General features: G+C 39.4%; 3 protein-coding genes and 1 non-coding gene across 4 annotated transcripts; 3 read left to right on the top strand and 1 right to left on the bottom strand.

The window, feature by feature from the left end:
- The first annotated feature begins 450 nt into the window (after window positions 1-450).
- LOC144082810 (hypoxanthine-guanine phosphoribosyltransferase) lies at window positions 451-7628 on the top strand. Its single transcript, XM_077610237.1, has 9 exons — window positions 451-678; window positions 4049-4155; window positions 5107-5290; window positions 5374-5439; window positions 6135-6152; window positions 6242-6324; window positions 6923-6969; window positions 7045-7121; window positions 7434-7628. Exons 1-9 carry the CDS (start codon window positions 652-654, stop codon window positions 7479-7481), a joined length of 657 nt encoding a protein of 218 aa, XP_077466363.1. The 5' UTR covers window positions 451-651; the 3' UTR covers window positions 7482-7628.
- Window positions 7629-9388: 1760 nt separating this feature from the next.
- LOC144082115 (P2R1A-PPP2R2A-interacting phosphatase regulator 1-like) lies at window positions 9389-16980 on the top strand. The gene is made up of 10 exons (XM_077608978.1): window positions 9389-10426; window positions 10546-10624; window positions 10695-10748; window positions 11060-11103; window positions 12268-12322; window positions 12609-12710; window positions 14279-14364; window positions 14531-14595; window positions 15128-15224; window positions 15489-16980. Exons 1-10 carry the CDS (start codon window positions 10302-10304, stop codon window positions 15628-15630), a joined length of 849 nt encoding a protein of 282 aa, XP_077465104.1. The 5' UTR covers window positions 9389-10301; the 3' UTR covers window positions 15631-16980.
- LOC144083008 (small nucleolar RNA U109) lies at window positions 12384-12537 on the top strand. Its single transcript, XR_013303443.1, has one exon. It is a non-coding gene; the product is annotated as a small nucleolar RNA U109 (small nucleolar RNA).
- A 98-nt stretch (window positions 16981-17078) lies between the features above and the next one.
- LOC144082116 (motile sperm domain-containing protein 1-like) lies at window positions 17079-20670 on the bottom strand. The gene is made up of 6 exons (XM_077608979.1): window positions 20223-20670; window positions 18648-18917; window positions 18258-18333; window positions 17929-18161; window positions 17698-17859; window positions 17079-17621 (listed from the first exon to the last, which is right to left on the bottom strand). Exons 2-6 carry the CDS (start codon window positions 18802-18804, stop codon window positions 17590-17592), a joined length of 660 nt encoding a protein of 219 aa, XP_077465105.1. The 5' UTR covers window positions 18805-18917; window positions 20223-20670; the 3' UTR covers window positions 17079-17589.
- Between the last annotated feature and the right edge of the window lie 106 nt (window positions 20671-20776).

The raw sequence follows: 20776 nt of genomic DNA, 5'->3' as shown, positions 1-20776 counted from the left end.
GTATTATTAAACTTTCCAATTTTTACCTGATGTAAAGTATGCATATTGTTAGTTTTCCCCTCTTGCAAATGACTTTTAGTGATATGTACGTGCTTTAATGTTGCGGTGACTTTCGCCTGACTTGGCGTGTGGGTTCGATTCCCACTGGGTGGCAGTGGTATTTTTGCCTTTCCACTGACTGGCGACCAGTCTAGAGTGTAGCTCCAGCACCCCGTGAACCGCGGTGTTGAACATGAATGAATAGTGGTAATTAACAAGTAGTAGCTGTACAAAGAAAATGTAGGAATTTGGAAAGAAAGGGACATTTTTTGTAATAAACAAAGGGAATTTAGACCGTCTCGAGTCAAGATACCGCTAGTAGTTTCGTGAACGTTTATAAAAGTGGGCGGGCCTTCTGAAGTATTTCCCTTTGATTGGTCGCAGGACTTTTACGTCATCCTGACAACGCCTCTTGCGCTTGACTGGACTGGAGGGGAAATATTCTGCAAGAGTGTGAGCCGGAAGGGTAAACGAAACGTTGTGTCGCAGCTAGCTTCTCCATGTGAGCTGTCAGACAAGACTGTTACCCAGGAATTGTGATTTTATGTTCCTCCCTTCCTCCGTAACGGGGAGCGAGATACTACATTAAAGGGAAGCTCGACGGGAACAGACATGGCGACATCTGGCCAGTGTATTGTGGTAGGTCGTCCTTACAGAAAGCATGATGTGGGTGGGCATGCTCGTACACATATGGGCACACTTGACGCTCTCTGTTCCTACGCGATGTCGTTTTGGTAACCGCTTCGTATTGTACCCTACAAAGTTTTCTCAGCGTTAATACGAACGTAAACGCCGTGCTTTATGTATGTGACTCAGTGCAGGATATATTTTTTAAATATATTGTTTTGATCGCCACATTTGTGTGACCCTCATCCCGCAAAAAATCAATACAAATAACGTGAGGAAATGACACTTTGTGATAGTTAATAGTCAGAGGGATACCGTAAAATGACACATTTACAATGAAAATACATTCATTCATTCTCGGAACCACTTGTACTCACAAGGGTTGCAGGGGGTGCTGGAGCCTATCTCAGCTAATTACGGCCACAAGGCGTGGGACACCCCGAATCGGTGGCCAGCCAATCACAGGGCACAATGAGACGGACAATCATTCACATTCACACTCATACCTAGGAGCAATTTATAGTGTCCAAACAAGCCTACTCTACATGTTTTTGGGGTGTGGGAGGAAACCGGAGTACCCAGAGAAATCCCACGCAAGAAGATGGAAACTCCACACAGTTTGGACCGACCTGGGATCGAACTCTCGACTCCAGAACTCTGAGGCCGACGTGCTATCCACTACTGTGCCAGGCTGCCAATAAAAATATAAATTATTAATATTATTGCATGCTTTACAAACACATCAAACCATGTTTTTGTAATCACTTATAATAGAAATAATATTGATAAATAATACATGTAAATGAAGAAGCGTGGTGACCTTGCCGATACAAGGCTCACAATAATAATTATCTAAAATTAGGGTGAACGAAATGTATAGTTACATGGGTCTGGAAATCAATATCAGATATGGTACAATACAACTAATTAAAAAAAAATCTAATTTCTGTCAAAAAACTTTGACTCTTTTGGTGCCGTTCATTTTCACGTTTAATTTTTTGCAAGCAACGCATGATTTGACAACGAACCTACATATTTGCACGGAAACTGTTGCGCTGGACCAAACAGGCCATGTGTAAATACGTCTTAAGAGAATATTACCGTCGAACATTTCTGTAAATAAATTCAGCGATGCTCAATTATTGCAACATTCTTGTCAACAAAGTTATGTCTTTCCTAACTCCCTGTATGTCCAATTATTTTATTGTTTTGTTTTTTAGTAGCAAATGAACATTTAAAAAGTAGAAAAGAATTCCATGCCTAGCGCGATCAATGGCAGCTAATGAGGTAACATAAATACTAATCTAGTGGAACATTTTGGAAGCAACCAGTCAGTTCTTGTATCAAGTTTTTAATGCAATATATTGATACTTAGCGGGAGTTTATCGATAATATAAGGTATTACGATATATCACTGCATCGATATATTGTAACATCCCTATTATGTAATAAAACGGGCCTAGAACAAATTGGTATCTTGTTGAACTGGTCTTTGAGAGGGAAACGCTTTAGTTGTCATAAAGTTTGCTCTTTTCTGAGGTATTTTCCTCAGGCAAACTTACATGTTCTCACATTTGACTGCTGCCTTCTCTAGACAGCATTCAGAAGAAGCTTCTTATATAATTTGTCTGGATATGTGTCTAGTATGTGTCATCATTTATCTTCAACCTACATAAGGGACTAAAGATGGAAATTAGCCCTCGGCTACAATCTTACATATATATATATATATATATATATATATATATATATATATATATATATATATATATATATATATATATATATATATATATATATATATGGTAATTACCATGAATATTTGTGGAGTCCCTAATTAATAAATACATTAAAAAAATAAAAAATAACTGTATATTGAACAGGATTTGTTAAAAAACTCAATTCATCAATTCAACTAAATATTAAATGAGTAATCAATGCTAAAAAAGCGACATGCAACTTTATTGTGAGGCTCTGACTTTTATCAGTTTGCATGGGGACAAATGATTGGCGTCCTTGTTTGTGGTTTTCCACGAAGTCCGTTGGTCAATGAGTACCTTGACCTTGGATTTTCCCTTTAAATTCTTCTTTCCACATACTTTATATTTCAATATGTAATCCATTTTGCTGTTTTGGACTCATCTAAATCTAAATCCAGAGTCACAAATACAACTGTTGTCTCATTAATATCAAACTGCTCACTTTTTAATCTTCTGAGATAACGCTCTTCATCGGTTTTTGTAGTCCAAGTTTTGTTTGATATCATCACATAGCACAGTAAATTACTACATGTGAATCTTCAAATTGGCAAATTGAAAACAAACTTAAACATGCAAAATAACAAGTCTCTAAATTGAAAAATTCCATCTACACAGCAAATTCTTTGGACTAACTAGGTCTTGGTTATCGTATTCAAACATCCATTCATTTCACCACTGCTATTTTTATCAATGCCTGCACTTTTTTAAGTCAGCATCAAATTTCATACTGTATGTTGCTTTATGTAATGCCGAGCTAAGTGGAACAGAAGCAAAGTATACATGAATTTCCTCCCAAAATATAATAAAATGATACAAAATGTTAACAAGTTAATTTATAGTTGTAAAACCTGTATTATGTTTTCAAATTTTGGACAAGTTCACAGAATTTGCCTGTACAAACTTCAAGGTTGTATTGTACTAAGTTCACGTCACATTGTGCGAGTGGGAAAAAAAAATCCCCCGACTCAAATGACCTTGAGGAACATCTGTCCTGTATAATCATTGTGTGTTGCCCAAACAGATGGGCAAGCTTTATGTGTGTTCTCATCTCCCTTAATTGTGCGGCACTTTCTCTTAGCCACGTTTCTTTAGAACACACATTACACACTTCTCTAACTCATGGCCTAAATTACACACAATATTCTATTCAATATTTTTACTCTGCTTGCGACCGCTCGATTCTATTCAATTTTTTTTTATTATTCCTTGAGGCACCTCAAGATCAGCGCCCACTTGGTAGCTTTCACATGACACAAATTATGTCATCAGGCCAACACTTGTGCAGAATTTGGAGAGTATTTGACAAAATACAGGAAACTTTGTATAGGATTTTCAAGTAAATCTATATAGCTGTTGTGGTCTAGGTATCTTATAGTGGCTGCTGTTGTAGAAAATCCAGACATTTTTAGAATGCCTTACCTTAAATGTAAATGCTTCAGTACAATAAGATGCTTGATGATCATGATCATTTGAGCTTGAGGAATGTCTGCATGCGTTTGCAGTTGGACCTTTTTCTTGGGAAAGTTAAGCTATAATAATTACCTTGTCATCTTGTCTTGTATTGCTTTTTCATCAGATTAATGTAAAGTTAGGTAACAAACCTGTTTCTTACTTCATTTCAGATCACTGATGAGGAGCAAGGGTATGACCTGGACCTGTTCTGCATACCGAAGCACTATGCATGTGACTTGGAGCGGGTTTACATCCCACATGGACTCATTTTGGACAGGTGCGAACAGACTGGCCATGTTTTTAATGGTTGAAACAGTATGATTGGTTCATGTCCGTCCTAATTTCTCAAAATCATGGATTGTTTTGTAAATTTGTTTGGATTTGAAAACGTTACCATTACAGATCGACAGACCAATATGGCTTTTTCAGGACCGATACCGATTATTAGTAGTCGGAGAGGATGCCGATAACTGATATTCATTTGCAGTAAAAGTGTTAAAAAAATCAAATAATGCAAGCACTGACTTGTTGAATTTTATTAAATCAAACACTTTGTATATGGCTCACTTGGCACGGAGTTCGGAGGGAGGGCAGCTGAGACGGTACTCGGCCGTTTGGTCGCCCGGAAGGTTATTGATAATTACCATTTAAAATTGGTTGTTTGGGTCCAGGCAACCAAACGTCCGCGACCAAACGTCCAGCGACCAAAAGTCCGGCGACCAGAAGTCCGGCGACCAAACGTCCGGTCACGAGCTGAGACACATCTCATTATCAACAAAAGGTGCCGAATTAAAGCAAGCAGTGGCAAGCCTCCTCATGTGACAATTGACTTAAAGAGCAGCTCTGAGATGTCGTTAATGATAGAGGTGGCTGTGAATAGAGCAGGACACACCTGGCAAGAGAGAGAGAAAGAATACAAACTCGGCTGCATCTGAGCCGAAACAACCCAGTTTTGAATTGATTTCTTCATATCGTCCAGTCGGGTTAAAGAAAGGCCGATACACGTCTAATGTCTAAATATCGGCGCCGATAGTCTCTTGATCTATAGTTGCATCTCATATGAATAGTTTCCGGAAGTTACATTTGGTGAATGATAACCGGACTATAGCTAAGCTTGAAAGTGAGCCACTGTTCCCTGACAGAATCAAAAATAAATGGATTCCATTGCTGACTACAGCAGAAAACTGAACGGTCCACTGTCTTGTTCGCTCTCCCCATGTGATCCCAGGACAGAGCGATTGGCCAGGGAGATTATGAAGGAAATGGGAGGGCACCACATTGTTGCGCTTTGTGTGCTGAAGGGAGGCTACAAGTTCTTTGCAGATCTCCTGGACTACATCAAGGCCCTAAACAGAAACAGCGATAAGTCCATCCCGATGACAGTGGACTTCATTCGCCTCAAGAGCTACTGTGTAATTCATTTTTCTGGGTTTTAGTCTGTTGAAAAATCACATTTTTAAACTGCAATGACTTTGCTTGTTTCCTATTTGTAAAGAATGACCAGTCAACAGGAGAAATCAAGGTTATTGGAGGAGATGACTTGTCAACGCTGACAGGCAAGGTCAGTGCTCCATCTTTTGAACTCAGACGTTAATCAAGACTTGGAAAAAAGCAGCTCTCCCGTGGAATGCAATGTCACAAGTTACGTTAAGTGAAGTTTTATTTTTTGGGCTTGACATTGAATTGGAAACTCTTCTAGACAAAGGTGGGCAAGCAATTCCACAAAGGTTGGTGCGGATTTCCGTTTTAACCCGCAAGATTTCACCTTTTTCCCGAATCAGTGGATTGCAGTGAGGTGCTTCTTGTTTCCACAGAAACCTCATTGGTTAAAATTAAACTGCTGGATTGGTTGAACCAAAAAACTGCAACCACGGTGGCCCTTGAGCGCCGGTTTTCCCACCACTATCCTATAGTACTGTGTGATGTATATGGACTAATAAAGATAAAATACCAAGATAAAAATGTTCAAATCTGCCGCAGGCCCACTGATTGTGGGATCAAGGGTTCGATCCGTCTTTCCCTCGTAGTTGGCCAAGATATTTCACCCTACTTGCCTATTTGAGTGGTTGATCATGGTCAAAATGGCCGATGCCGCTTTTGTCAGACTGCAGCTCTGGCTACAATAGTAGTTTACCACTTTCTGTTGTGAAGTGAAATAATAATGCAATATTAAGCGCATTTGAGTGTCCTTAGAACCACGTTAATCTAATGCATTATTATTATCCCATTTAATTCGACTTCCTTTCTTTTTCACAGAATGTGCTGATTGTTGAGGTATGTCCATACATACGCATATTATTACATTCAGCTTTTTACTTGGAAAAAAAATATTCAATCTGAACTTCTGTGGTGATGTCTTTCAGGATATTATCGACACTGGGAAGACGATGAAGACTTTATTGGAACTTCTCAAGCAGTACAATCCTAAAATGGTTAAAGTAGCAAGGTAATACAATAATGATTGCAAAAGCCTACCATATGCTGAAATTAGATTCTGTTTTTTTAGCATGTGACTGCTGACAAAAAAATAAAGGACAAGAAACTTACATTTTTAAGGTCAAATGTTATGTTGCACATGTTTAAGACTTGGAAAAAAAATCTAATCTCAACCCAGACAGTCAGTTATTGAATACATATAATGGCAATTACTGTACATTTAAAATTGTGTCACTTTGTCACAAACTAAGAATGTAGTGATTCCATATTTTTGGACGTGAAACGGAGTCACCTGATTTGGAAGCTCTCCCAATATCATGTCCCGATGTGATACTGAAAATGTATTAAGCAGAAAAATAGTGCATTTAAATATTTTGTTTTGCTGCAGTGTTTTTATACCTCTGTATTATTTGATTACTTTATGCCTTTAACTCGTTTACTGCCATTGACACTTACAGACATAATCCATTTAAATTTGATAGGAGACACACTTAGTGCAAACCACAAAAAAAAAGTATATTACTTTGCTTAAACAACTATTATAATTCCAAAAAACTAAACAATCATTTCGTGAATCCTCTTTAAGCAAAGATATTTTTTTTTTACAGTTTGTTGGTGAAAAGGACGCCAAGAAGTGTTGGCTATCGACCAGACTGTGAGTTATAATTTTTTGTTGAAAATGTTTTACTGTGAAATGAAGAGCCTGGTCAATTTGGCTTCTGTGTTCCAGTTATAGGCTTTGAGGTTCCTGACAAATTTGTGGTGGGATACGCACTAGACTACAACGAATACTTCAGAGATCTAAATGTGAGTATCCTATTTCTATTGATGAAATATGCCGCAGATGACCATTTACTTTAATCTTAGCTAACCACATTTGTTTACAAAAAGCTCCAATAGTGTTTAGCTCGGACAGATATCTTTATAAAAAGACAATGTGAATGACGAAATAGCCGTTATTACTGTAAAGAATCTAGTTATTGTCATTATGTGCTACTTGTACAGTTATTTAATCTTAAAAACCAAAAGTAAACTTCATTTTTCACTTTAAATTCACTTCATTATACTTGTATAATGATTTTTTTCAGTTTCTAATTGTTGGCTTCTTTATTGTTTCAGCATATCTGCGTCATTAGCGAGACAGGGAAAGAGAAATACAAGGCATGAAGAGCACCTTTATATTTTTTTGGGGATGGCTGGTTTTATTTTTTATGTTTGCCTATTTTCGTTCCCTCCGTTTTGCCAGTACCTGCCAATTTTGGAACTTGAGCTTTTTTTTCCACCTCAGAAAAAGAATGTACAGCAAAATATAAATCCACAACTCGATACTATAAGTATACGACAATGGTGTGAATGTTACGCGGACCTTTCTAAAAGTTCCGAAAGCCAACTAGGCACCAATTAGGGTTCTTCTGTTTAACTTTTGCATTGTTTTTAAATGACTTTTTTGTTTTTTAATTATTTGATATGTTATGAGGAAGGTCAAGAAATCCAATTTTATTCATATTACACATTTTAAACTAGCTTAATTTATTACAGACCCAATGATTGCTGGAGTGTGTAATGCTGCTTAAGTTTATTGAACAACATTTCTCAATCAATTTATAAAATTATAAATCTATTGCTGACCTCCCAGCCCCCAAAAATTGTCTTCTGTTTTTACCTGACAATAACAGTTATATGATATTTATGTCCATATTTCAATAGTCATTTCATAAACTCAATTTGTGGTTTGAGAATAAATGTTTGTGTCTTGTTATTTTGTTTCCTGAAGAAAGTCTCACCAATGTAGAATGTGTCAGTTGAATAATGAGCAGTCTGAAGATGCATTTAGTTTTCAAACTCTTAACTCGGGGGTGCCCAACTCCAGTCCTTGAGGGCCCCCTATCCAGTCTTTTTTTTTTTTCATATTTCCCTCCTCTACCACAGATGGACCAATTATCTACTCATCAGCAAGCTATCCAGAAGCTTGATAACGATCCTGATTATTTCATTCAGGTTTGTTGGTGGAGGGAGACATAGAAAACAGACTGGATAGGGGCTCTCGGGGACCAGAGTTGGGCACCCCTGTTTTACCCGGACAGACCTGACCAATGTTTTCACTGTTACCGTTGTTTTTTTTTGTCTTGTTGCAAGAGCTACCCATCAGTGCTGCCACCACTGTATGCCATCTTTTGCTGTGCTGCTCAATAAATATGCACAAACTGACTTGTTGACTGAAGTCCAATTTGAAAGTCTCAGTGTGATGATGTGATGATTTGAGATGATTTCCACAGTACCTGGTTATCAAGCCATTAAATCATTATTATTATTATTTGTAAATTCAAGCTAGGAACAGCTAATAAGAGTTCCAATTTGTGCTCAAGATGCCAAGGAGCTTTAAAAAATGTATGATGTTTAAGAAAATATGTACATTGCGCACAATATTTTGATGAATATATGTAATGTACACCCCAAATTATTTATACTATGATTTTTTTCCCTCATAATAATTTGTGTGTGTGCGTGTTTTTGTCCTATTGTGCTCTGGGATTGGCTGGCAACCAATTTAGGCCCATAGTTGACTGAAATAATCTCCAGCACCCCTGCGACAAAGGTACTTTTATTTTGAAAAATGACATCAGAGCAGATTTGGTGAGTGGATCTCAGAAGTGGTACGATTGCAAGATTATAGGACTATTCTACTTTATTTTAAACATCAGCGTGTTGTTTTAAACTTTAATGTGAAACCATCGCACCCAAGGCGTTATTATTTTTTATTTATTTTTTAATGGAGACAGTTTAACGCTACGGAACCGCCCTACTGTAATCGGATTGGATTGGGTGCTCAATCAGAACCCTTGCAACACGATTGGTTGCCACACTGTAAACACGCCCCTTGTTATCCGGGCGGGAATGCCGTATTTTCTTAAATGAGATGGCACATTTCTAAAAGCAAAATCCATAAGCTAAATTTCACCCTAATTATACTTTCATTTGTAGAAGTGTGTTACATATTCTCAATGTCGATTTACTTTTCGTAGCCTAGGGCGCATTTTGCTTGGATGAGAGACTATTGCAACTTTCGTAGGATTCATAATCACGCTTCACTGCGCGATAACCACGCATTACCGTAATGCATTGTATAAACAGAGTTGGTCTTTTTGACGTCTTTTCAAGTGGAGGCTGGCCAACCCGCAATACATTATGGGGCGTGAAGTTTTGTGATGCCGCGCACAATGAAGATACGAATGGTTTCCGTCTGGCGTGTAGCAGAAGCTGAATAACGTAACTCCACGTCGTATATTGATTCTAAAAAGCCTGGTTAAATCGACCGCCGTCGATATCCACGCAAGTGTTTAGTTGATGATGAGTGACTTGGTCGGCTCTGTGGTCGGAGCATTACGGCTATTGGCGTAATGCTAAATGTAGCTTGCTGTTAGACTGTTGAATCGGCTAATGCTAACGAGCAACATGCTAACAGGAAAAGGTTGGCCGCGCGTTATCTCGAGATAAAATTGTGTAAGACTTGTTTGGTGTAAATTACGTTTAGTTGGTCATTTTAGCCACCCTGACCCGACTGTTTAACGTACTAAGATTCGATTGACATAGTTATAGTCAGCGGTGACGCTCTTCTTGCAACTATCAGCTCGAGTTAGTGGTCATTGTGCTGCCTTTCGCCATTGCATGCTAAGCATCCATCTGGAAAGTTGGCCGCATAACGTTACGAAAGCTGCTAACTCGGTCATGCCCCAACAATCTTGTCGGAAGGAATTGTAGTGACGACCACATTTTGTTGGACCACGTTAAGTTTCCTCTGCGGCAGAGTTGTTCGGAACACGGGCCTCCCTCCTGAGCCTTTTTCCATCCTCCATCATTTTTCACGCTTTCTTCATCGATGATTTTGCCTCAAGCAAGAGTCCAGTTGACACGTACAAGAGCAAACATGTAACAGCTTCGACAGGGCTTTTTGGATTGCAAAAAGATTTGCTGCGTTAACTCGGCACGATGCACAATTCAGGAGTCCTATCACAAGAAAAGATGGAGCTCGACCTGGACAGCCCATCTTCCTTAGTTCAGACCGATGGACAGCTGAGAAGATCCAACAGTGCTCCCATGATTAATGGCCTAAGGTTCTTTTGTTAACTATTTCCCCCGAATCTATTTCTCATAAATGTTTAGCTCGGTGTCGCCAAAACTGACCTCTCGAGTGTTAAGCCCTGGGGCTAAAACAACAAGTGTGTCATTGCAGTGATAATTCCCAAGTGTTCCAGAGAGACATCTTGCGAAGCCGGCGAAATAGCACAACAGTCGTCAACAGGCCCAACATGGTAAAAAAACAGTTTTTTGTGGTTTTTGCTTACAGAGTCATTGATTATTGAATGTTGACTTTTTTTGTAGATTCCATCTTCGCCCATCCGTGTTCCCAGCACCAGGCTTCATCAGATTAAACGAGTATGAAAACAACCCAATGCAGCCGGTCACGTAGGAACATAAGCATGTTAGACCACCATCACCCGTCTGAAACCGTAGGGGTCGATGGTGTTTTGTAAACATGCAATAGCAATATTTTGGAGTTCGCAGAGCCTCCGGTCGTTAATTGATCGATTGGCAGTATCAGACTCGAACATAGACATTCAAGTCCTTGATTATGGTGATTAGATTTGGTAAAAATGTAACTAAATTTGGTAAAAATGTAACTAGATTTGGTAAAAATGTAACAAGATTTGGTTGAAAAAAAATGTAACACTTGTATGTTGTCACAGGAAGAAGGTGTGGATGTGATGAACAGAGAAACTGCGCACGAGCGGTAAGATCATTTATAGAAGTACAGTAATTCCTCGATTATCACGTCTACGCTATGAATTATTTAAAAAAAAAATATTTAATTTTTTAAAAGTTCATAAAAGTCAAAATCCACGCTGAACCTTGTAAGCTTACTACTAAGACTCAGCTCTGAAGAAAAAAAAGTTATAATAGGGGTGACCCTACTTTGAGATTTTTCAATTATTGCGGCCATGTCTGGTCTACATTAACCACAATATTCAAGGGATTACTGTACTTATTGTTTACACAACCTTTTAAAGCAGGGCATGCAAATTTAACATGTTAAGTTAATTAATATAAAGGATGACCCACAAATATGGAAAACATTTCAGTAGGTGTTTGCTCACTAACTATTTGTATTTTGTAGTATACTTGAGATAACCAGCACTGCTCTGGACTTTTAAGTAGTAGTATAAGTAGTAGTAATAGTACAACTACTTATTTCTTGTCTACTGCAAAGTAGTATTGGTCTACTACATAGGTAGCTCTCAATACACATTCCTTTTCTGGCGAACATTGTCATCATTAGAGCCGTTTGAATTTTAGCTTTATTTGACTATATTTAACTTGTCTTTAAACTGAGGTGCTTGTTAGGAATGTTAAAAAGTTCTTTAAAACATTAAGTGCAGAGCTAAAGTGATGATAGCAGTGATTTCTGTTGGAAATGATTGATTAAATGGATTTATCATGGGGACTTGTACTCTGTGTTCCAGGTTGGAGTAGCCAATGTTTTGTTAGATAGTCACATTATTTTTTTTCATTGGTAAATGTGTTTTCCTTGCGCAACAATGTAGCTGAAATCAGTACGGTATGCAGTAGAATGGGTCCAAAAATATCTAACCAAAGCATTCAGAACCCTTTCATTTCGATAAAGTTGGGAGGAAAAATGAATTCCACCAAGATTGTGAGTATTCAGAGTAGTCGTTGGATCACCACACGTCTCTGTGTATGGATTTTCTTTTTCCTGGAACTATCAGTGGACACATTACCGACGCAATTTGCCATAATCAAATCATTCCCAAGCTGACACAAGAACTCTTGCGATTACACAAGCCGCTTCAATGTTTGCCTGTTTGAACAGCCTGCAGTGATTGTGTCACAGGTTTGAATCACTTCTTAGTGTTCAGATGTTTTTGTGTCCTAACAGGGAAGTTCAAGCTGCTATGCAAATAAGCCAGTCATGGGAGGAAAGTCTGAGTTTGGTAAGAAAGCTCTATTATGGCATTATTCTCCTTTACATAAACACCTAGCTGTACTTCCTAAATGCGTGTTATGTCCATCGCTTGTCTCTTTGTGGAGTGAGCATAAACTAACATGCTAGATTAAGAAAAAAAATACAGTTACTGTATTTGGGAGTTAACAGGGCCACCAGTCTTTCAAGGTCAGACTGAGTCGGTAGTATAATACTCCAACATAATTCATGGTAGTTTTCTTTTTTTAATCTGACTAATTTGTACTGTTTATCTTGTGTATATATATTTCGTGTAGAGCGACAATGATTTGGAGAAGTCTGCGTCATCTTCTCCGAAGCGCGTCGACTTCGTGCCTGTGTCCCCCGCACCGTCTCCCACCAGGGGGATTGGGAAAAAGGTAGCCTCGACCTTTTAGTTTGTTTACATGCATGTGATTCGATTTTACTGCCGCTAAGTAGATGAAGGGTGCCGTGAAACAACTCTATACTAAACTTGTTTCCCCTCATCACCCAAATTGGATTTAGAAAATGGAATGCCGCATGGCAACCAGTAGGAAGTCATTTCTTGACTCCTGTGGACAAACAGTGATTTATTAAAATCTGTTCTGTGAAGGCCTATCCTGAGGCTTGCTATTCTTTCAACAATCTTTCCATTATAGAAGTAAATTGTCAGTCAACCGTTCCTGTTTTGAATACTATTTAGTTGGTGCCTTATCATACCTGTCAACCTCTGCCGATAACTGCCCTTATAAATGATTATGATTCCCCTTACAAACCCCCAAAAAACCTTACAAACACCGTACGACTCGTACGGTGTTTGTAAGGTTTTTTGGGGGGGTTGTAAGGGGAATCATAATCATTTATAAGGGCAGTTATCGGCAGAGGTTGACAGGTATGCCTTATTCTTATCTGATACTCAAACCAGTTTTTTTTCTTTTCCCCCTATCATTTCATACACATGACACACATGCTGGGAGAACCAAGCAAATGACCGCCATGCTCAAAATGTCATGGAAATTTCTTCACAACTGTCCAAACAAATATAGTACACAATTATTTTCTGGCAACAGCACATGAATTACACAACCATTGAATGTTCCTCTTTCTTTGATATTAGGATTAGCAAGAATTCAGCCTGTCATACTCTGTATGGAAAGCTAGTTAGTTAGCCCAACAGTTAGCTAGGGCGTTTTAACAGGTTATTCTGAAGTACATTCATATTATGGGGGATTAAGAGATGTGAAATCATTAACATTGTGAGTTAAAATTTGTGAGATGGTGGATAAATGGGGTGACAAAGTGCATTTAGTTGAGAAAATTCAGGTTCAAATTTTAGTCAAGAATAATGAAATTCAAATGTTAAAGACTGCTGAATTGATCATGTAGTACCCACATCCACCAGTAGAGGATGCTTATGTATTAGTTAATCCCAAAATGCCATATCATTATTTTAGTAATACTAAAACCTAAATTTTAACATTAGACTTTGTTCTCCTCACCACACGGAACAATTTCTTTTGCTGCTGAAAATGTGATTATTCTTTAAGATTTATATAACAAGAAAAACATTGTGATGACCAATAGTCATAAAGACCAATTGGAAGTAATTTTGGTCTGAAAACGTCATGTTTTGTGCTCATTGTTGCTCACCCATTTTAATTGCTTATCAAAGGGAACTTAAACAAGAACTGGATATTTATAGAATTTTGTCTGTATTACTTTTTTGCTCGAAGCCTCCTTCCAATCTAAAGATCCGATTACACACATTTAGTTATGCTGCCATGAAGTAGTTCAAAAATATTTTACTACATGAGAACAGATTAAAAGAGATGTCTCCATTTCCCCTAGAGTCATTCAGTTTAGGTTAAATCCAACCTTTCAGTGAAAGAATGATTTGCACTGCTCAAGTCTGACCATAACTTGTTTTCCCATTTCTGCCGTATTAATTGACGCTTGTCGAGAGCAGCAGTGCTTCTCGCCTTCACTTCAAATCCTCGTGAGCAGCAATGGCCTCACCCCCAGTCCGATACCAAGTCCAACACGACGCTTTGGGTGAGTCTCGTTTGGAGTTATCTCCCACTTTTCAACTCAATCCAATTTAACAACACTGAGTGGGTGGGATGACAGAGTTCGGTTAAGGTCTCTGTCAGCTGCAGCCACGCGTATTTTATATTTGGCCTACATTCAGTAAAATACTGTTCATACTTTTATCCTGCAGTCGCCGTAGTCAGAGCCCTATCAACTGCATCAGAGCTAGCATCCTTGGGCCTATTAAACGCAAGGGTAAGAATTTCACTATTTTGTTGAACCAGTCATCATTTGAACTGCAAACTGATCTCACTTTAACAAGGTTTCATTGTTGTGAAACGCAACCTGACACCAACGTGCAGTGGACACAATTAGCACTGTGATTTATTGTCATCCAAAATACGCAGGCCAAACTTATCTGAAATGTTCTTCATTCTTCATTTCATTGTATTCTATTCTTAAATTTTATTTTTCATTTGTCTTTTTGATTTCTCTTCTGCTCTTTTTTTTCATTAGCTTTTTAAAATCATTGTATCAAATTTGAATATGTTTGAAATTATTTATATACATATGTGTATATTTGCCCATTGCAATACACATCAATCCTACACTAATAATACTATTAGAAACCTGAGAGAGGGGTTGTTGTCCCAAGGGCCATAATTGGACCCTTGACCCTACTATGATACCCCTGTCCTCACGAATGTAATAAAAGCATTGATGGGGAAAAACCCTAATTGGTGCATGAAAGATATATAATCTAGTTTTTTTTTTTTTTACTGTGCAGGTGAGATGGAGACGGAGAGTCAGCCAAAAAGGCTTTTCCAAGGCACCACTAATATGCTGTCCTCTGACGTCTCCAACTTTTCGGATCTTGGCTCCTGGTAACATTTTCCTCAACCCAAATTTCACTTGTATTCAAGTAATAGTCAAATACTAAAGATACTGCAATTACAAGAGCTGTGGAAAAGTATTCTCAATTTCTCAGCATCATGGCGTAAACATCCACAAAAAAAGCCAAGTAAGCCATAAATATTGCTGATGAACAGTGATTTTATTCATCAAGGGGAAAAAATATATTTAAAACCTTTTAGTCTTGTGTGGGAAAGGTGTTGATTGCCCTTGTTGAATATTCGGTTCTCACGCAGCCACTCTCCGGACGGATTGTTGGACGGCAGCCTGAGCAGCGTCTGCTCTTCGACGGACTCCCCGGGTAAAATGGAGGGAGTGTCCCCGTCGTCTTCCAGCAACTCTCCCTTTGCTTCCCTCCCAGATTTGTCTCCCAAGTGACAATGCGCCGGATGAATGGAAAGTCTCGAAAACAAGCTTCTCCGCTTAGGGGACGGACGCCTTTTCCCTTCAGCAATGCTTTGAGGAATAAGCGCTTTCTATTGCTGCTGGTTGTCCAGATATGTCTTAAGTGGGGGGGTGCATGGTGTGCAGTGGTAAACCTAGTGACAGACTGAGTGAAATGTCTGAGCAAGCTGAGCACGAGCTGCTAAACTTTGGATGGATGAGGTTCAGCTTCACTGGCAGTAGTTTTACACTCGTAGTAGCCATCACTCTCGTACCCAAGCACTGGACAAAAACTCATATTTGGATTTGTGATTGCCCTTACTCACGCCAGATCCCATTTTGTCCAACGGGCCTCGGTGAATACCGTTTTTGGAAGAAGATATTTATTATTGTCTTATTGTCCGCTTCGTCCGTTCCCCGTTATTGTATTCGTCCTCGGAATAGCTCGTCTAGTTTGAAGTTGGCGTGAAGACTAACGGCGACACCGTGCATTGGAGGGGAGAGAAAAAAAAAGGAATTGATGGAAACTACTGGTGTATGTAGAGAGAACTGTTCCCTTGGTTTAAAGGTGTTAACTGTGGTGTTTTTGTATGTTTTTAAGTGGTGTGACGTTGGCCACGTTTTGTGTTACCAGGAGGCGGAATGAAAAAAACGTGCAGTTTATCGCAGGCGGCACAAGGTGGTCCTGGATGTGTTTAACACAAAAGGCCTCACTGTGGTTGTACAGATATGCTTTTTCTTATGGAAAAAATATTTATGGGGGGAAAAAAAGAAAAATGATATATCTATATTAAATAGGTGATAGTGTTCTATCCCCAGTCAGTGTCATTTTCATCCAGCGCAGTTAACACGCAAGTGACACGGATGCTTTGTTTTATGGAAGGCTGCTGTTCCTGCTGTGGTTCTTGTTGCACAGGGTTTTGTTTTCAGCCTGTGTTCATGGTTTATTTGGGGGTGGAGTTTAACGTGACCTCCAATGAGTAGAAACAACAGTATGTCAAGATGAAGCCTTTACTGTGACTTTTGCACCTAGATTTTGGATCAACAGTCCCTCCTGTGCCCCTTTTGTGTACAAATAAGGATGTGATTGTAATTATTTTAAAGGCATTGCACCCTCTTTTTTTTGCATGAAGTAAGGTTTGTTTGCAGTTCTACAATTGAATGTCATTTTACTTTATCCAAAATTTGAACATGAGGGGGTTGGAAACAGTTTGACTAGCTGTCAAGGCATGAGATTTATCTTGGGGTCTTACCAAACTCACGCCCAGTGTCAAATCGACTTCTGCTTTTTTTGTTTGCATTCATATCAAACAAAGATTAAATAAATTATTTCTTTACGTGTGTTATGTTTTTGTCCGATCTGTAGAGCGTTGGCATACTTTCTGCAACAAACTGGAAAATTCTTTCATGGAATTTATTAAGACTAATGAAAATCAAAGATGTCAGGCTGATGGACTGACACTTTATTAAATGTTTTTGGAACATTTTTATAATACAAGTATTCTGAGCAAAAGGCTTTTTGACATGATTGCTGGAGGGAAAAAAAAATCATCATTCAGATCGTATACATGCAGATATCTGCATTCTGTCTTCCATTACACTGGCAACTTAAAACATCAATATTTTGGTTACAATTAATAACGATAAGAAAATTGCTATGGCTTTATGTACATGTAAAATGCATAATGTGCTCACTTCAGTTTCATAGCAACGGACAGGAAACATGGGGCATACATACTTTCTTCACGTCCTGCTCGGGGAGGAACCTCCCCAGGGGACATGCCGCAAGTCTGTTTACATCGCTGTGCCGCCAACCCAAATTTGCGTCTGAAAACTGAAACTCAAAGTTTCAGGAGCGAAGACGCGCTGGGAAAGAAAAAAAACTCCCCATGTCAACTAATGAAACTGGCGCCGCGTGGCAATGTCTGAATTTTCGAGAAGCCCCCTTCCGCTTCATGTGCGTAGGATGACCATTGTGAGAAGTCCTGAAACGAAACCATTTAGAACAACTTAGCCTTGAGGAAGCACAACTCTTGAACAGTAAAAAAAAAAAGTGCTCACCTAGAACGTAAGCTGCTACAAGTTTCTTGTTAACACTTAAGTGGAGGTAGACAGGCACAGTGGATTCTTGCTCCCCCAAGGTGGGGAGCATCAGGGCGGCCACGCACGTAAGCCCCAGTAACACCGTCAACAGACTGGGGCCTCCAGCGACAGGACGGCTCTCTACGAAACAAATGCCGTCGAATTTTCACCTCATTGGCTCCGTCGAGCGATCCTCACTTCCATCGTTACCTGTTTGAAACACGGTCTGTTCAAAAAACTCGCTGTCCGCCAGCTGTTCTTTGGCTCGCCGCTCGTCATCTTGCGATCGGGCGCCGCCTGGCTCCTGCCCGGCCGTCGGACGGAGCGTGGCCGTCACCTCTTTTCGACCCAGGGCTTTGCGTTGGCTCTGTTCCGACACCTGCAGGCGGAACTTGTCGTAGACCCCGTAGTGGCATGGCCGCACGTCTCGAAGTCGGATTACGCTGAAATGCACGTGAGCACATTTGGGTAAATCGCCGCCTACGGTATTTTCCTCCTTTTTTTGTCCACTATGTATCTGTCAAACGTAAGAAGCTCACATGTCAACACAGCACTGCGGTTTGACGGCTCCGGTGGAGTCCACGACGGTGTACTTGTTCGGCGCTGTACACAGCACTGCGAGGGAGGGGGGGAAAAAAAAAAGAAGTAAAAATATTATTATTAGAAGATGAATCAAATGCAATTTTTCAGGACCACAAATCCTTAATTCTTAAACTAAACTAAACGCAGTCACTTTGAAGCATAAGCTTTTGTATCAGGAACTGCTCAACCTCCAAACAAAACACTAAATACAACCGAGTACAAGTGAGAATAGTTTCAACGTGTCTTAAAAAGGCAAGTGGGGTTCCAAATCCAATCACAAAAGGTGAGATACCCGCGGTAATTGCTGTTATCGCACATCCATATTTTGTCACAGCCCCACCACTGACCTTTAAACTTGAGCGCAAACTCATAAGGGTTGTAGAGGGTGAGCACTTGCTTGTGAGACGTCTGCTCATCGGCGTAGAAGACCAGCTCAGTGGGGAACACGAACACGGGAAGGTTGCCTTCCACCAGCTCAGGCTGTCGATGCTGCTGCTGCTGCATTGGCCCCCACTGAGATCCTCTTTTCCGTCCCCCGTCCACAGTCTCCCCCTCTTCCCTCACTCCGGAAACTCGGTCAAACTGGGCGCTAGGCTCTTGGATTCTATGGCATGGCACTGTGAAGAGGGGAGACACTAAGGTTTCTCTTTGTGATGATGAATTCCACTCCAGTCGTGCTTCACAAGTGAATATGGACAACTGACAGAGTTAGCAACCTCCAAAATGGGAGAAATGAGTCCCAGAACTAAATGGAAAAATGCAGTACTGGATATTGCCACTGGGGCGCATGTCAAAACAAGCATTTCATCATCTCTAAACATGTTTAAAAATCCTTGTACAAACTTTAAATTTGGTTTATATGTGACAGAATTGCCTCATGACAGTTGTATTTGTCTGTACGGGTTTTTGTGTGCCACAATTGTCCAAAATTTTATAACTGTTGCTTGCATATCCAGAGTTTTCATGACACCTGCCCTCTACCAAACAATGTAGTAGTCATATTAGTAATCTTTAGTCTTTGCAAATATTCCTTGCTGTTCACTTGATATAACTAACATAATTACAAAGGGTTCCTAAAGTTCTTTATTCTGATTATTGATATTGTTTTGGCTCAATTTTATTTTGAAGCGAATTGTTTGGACACACCACATTGGGCAACAGTGTCAACTTAGATTGCAAAACATTACAAATATAGATCTTCCCATGCAACATCCGCGCAAACATTAGCAAACAAATGAGTACACTTTAGACATGAATGGTACAGCGTCTCTTTTTTTAAAAAATGAGTTCATTTCACCTCTAAAGTGATCCCATTGACTATGATTTGCTTTGTTGTTCTGCGGGCTTTGACTGTACTGTCTAACTTATAACTATGCCTTTTCTTGCTACTGTCACAATGAAATTTCCCGAATACGGGATGAAAAAAGTTATCCATTCCAATCCAAATTGCAACATCCTGTTTACATGTGGAGCGTGAACACGAACACTAGTGGAGTGTAGAAACGCCACCAAAAGCGCCCAAAAAAAAAATTCAAATTAATATTTATTCTTCTTTATCGTTACGAAAACCTCACGATTTCGAGTTACACTTTATGTGTCATGGTTATACTATTAAGTACAGCCCTTCTTCGTCTGTAAAGAAAGCTCCGAAGCTAAAATATACCGCGAGCGTTCATGTCAGTATTATAATTATTCATTTAAAAAAGGTGTTAGGCGAGCCCAATATTTAGACTCGCTAATAAACCAGAAATGTTTTAAATCGGATGACATGTCATCTGCATGGCTATATTGTAAAAAAATAAATTCAAGCTATGGGGCTAGCCTGCTACGACAACCCGAATGCTAATTGTTTGGAAAATGCCATACTTAATCAACAAAAGGGATGATTTTCACAACAACCAACCGTGAAAATAAAGAATTACCTCGATTTTATCGTTAATGTCACCACCGATGGGTTGTCGCGCTGAATCCAGAATGCTGTTATTTCTTTCTAGCCTTTTTTTTCCTTTGTCAATAATAGCTGCAGCGTTCGCGGTGCATTGTGGGAATGCTCCCGAGAACGTGCTAAGACGTCAACAAGACGGCTGGAGATAAACAAGAAATCTCTACGAGCACTAGCTTATGCATTAAATATACGATACATAATACAAAATATCATGTTTAATTAAGATGGTTGACGCCATGTTGGATTGGTATTTTGTTACATATCAGGGGCCAAACAACTAGGCAAGCACACATTATGTTGAGGAAATGGCTAAGTACATGTGGAAAACGTAATTGATACCGCTAAGACAACCAAGCTACGCATTAACGACAAAGAAATTAAACGCCAATTTGCGTGTATTACAGAGCAACAGCAACGGGGCACGTAAAAGCGAAACAACCACGTCGCCCTCGTTGCTGCTAGTTTATATACACTTGACATGGGAGGGGCGTGTCTTTAGCACGCCAACTCAGCCAATGGCGCTGCACCAGA

The sequence above is a fragment of the Stigmatopora argus genome, chromosome 9 (assembly GCF_051989625.1).
Source record: "Stigmatopora argus isolate UIUO_Sarg chromosome 9, RoL_Sarg_1.0, whole genome shotgun sequence".
Classification (NCBI taxonomy): Eukaryota; Metazoa; Chordata; class Actinopteri; order Syngnathiformes; family Syngnathidae; genus Stigmatopora; species Stigmatopora argus.
Note: the sequence above shows the minus strand (reverse complement) of the source record. Positions and strands in the feature narration are given on the sequence as shown.

What these genes read in the sequence shown, in the direction of transcription:
- LOC144082115 (XM_077608978.1), top strand. Translation starts at nt 10,302, where the DNA reads ATGCACAATTCAGGAGTCCTATCACAAGAAAAGATGGAGCTCGACCTG. An exon ending in GGGAGGAAAGTCTGAGTTTG is followed by an intron (nt 12,323 to 12,608) that starts GTAAGAAAGCTC and finishes TATTTCGTGTAG; the next exon opens with AGCGACAATGATTTGGAGAA. An exon ending in TTTTCGGATCTTGGCTCCTG is followed by an intron (nt 15,225 to 15,488) that starts GTAACATTTTCC and finishes GTTCTCACGCAG; the next exon opens with CCACTCTCCGGACGGATTGT.
- LOC144082810 (XM_077610237.1), top strand. Translation starts at nt 652, where the DNA reads ATGGCGACATCTGGCCAGTGTATTGTG. An exon ending in TTCGCCTCAAGAGCTACTGT is followed by an intron (nt 5,291 to 5,373) that starts GTAATTCATTTT and finishes CTATTTGTAAAG; the next exon opens with AATGACCAGTCAACAGGAGA. An exon ending in AAAATGGTTAAAGTAGCAAG is followed by an intron (nt 6,325 to 6,922) that starts GTAATACAATAA and finishes TTTTTTTTACAG; the next exon opens with TTTGTTGGTGAAAAGGACGC.
- LOC144082116 (XM_077608979.1), bottom strand. Translation starts at nt 18,804, where the DNA reads ATGCAGCAGCAGCAGCATCGACAGCCTGAGCTGGTGGAAGGCAACCTT. An exon ending in GTTTGCGCTCAAGTTTAAAG is followed by an intron (nt 18,334 to 18,647) that starts GTCAGTGGTGGG and finishes CCTCCCTCGCAG; the next exon opens with TGCTGTGTACAGCGCCGAAC. An exon ending in CCGCAGTGCTGTGTTGACAT is followed by an intron (nt 18,162 to 18,257) that starts GTGAGCTTCTTA and finishes CGTGCATTTCAG; the next exon opens with CGTAATCCGACTTCGAGACG.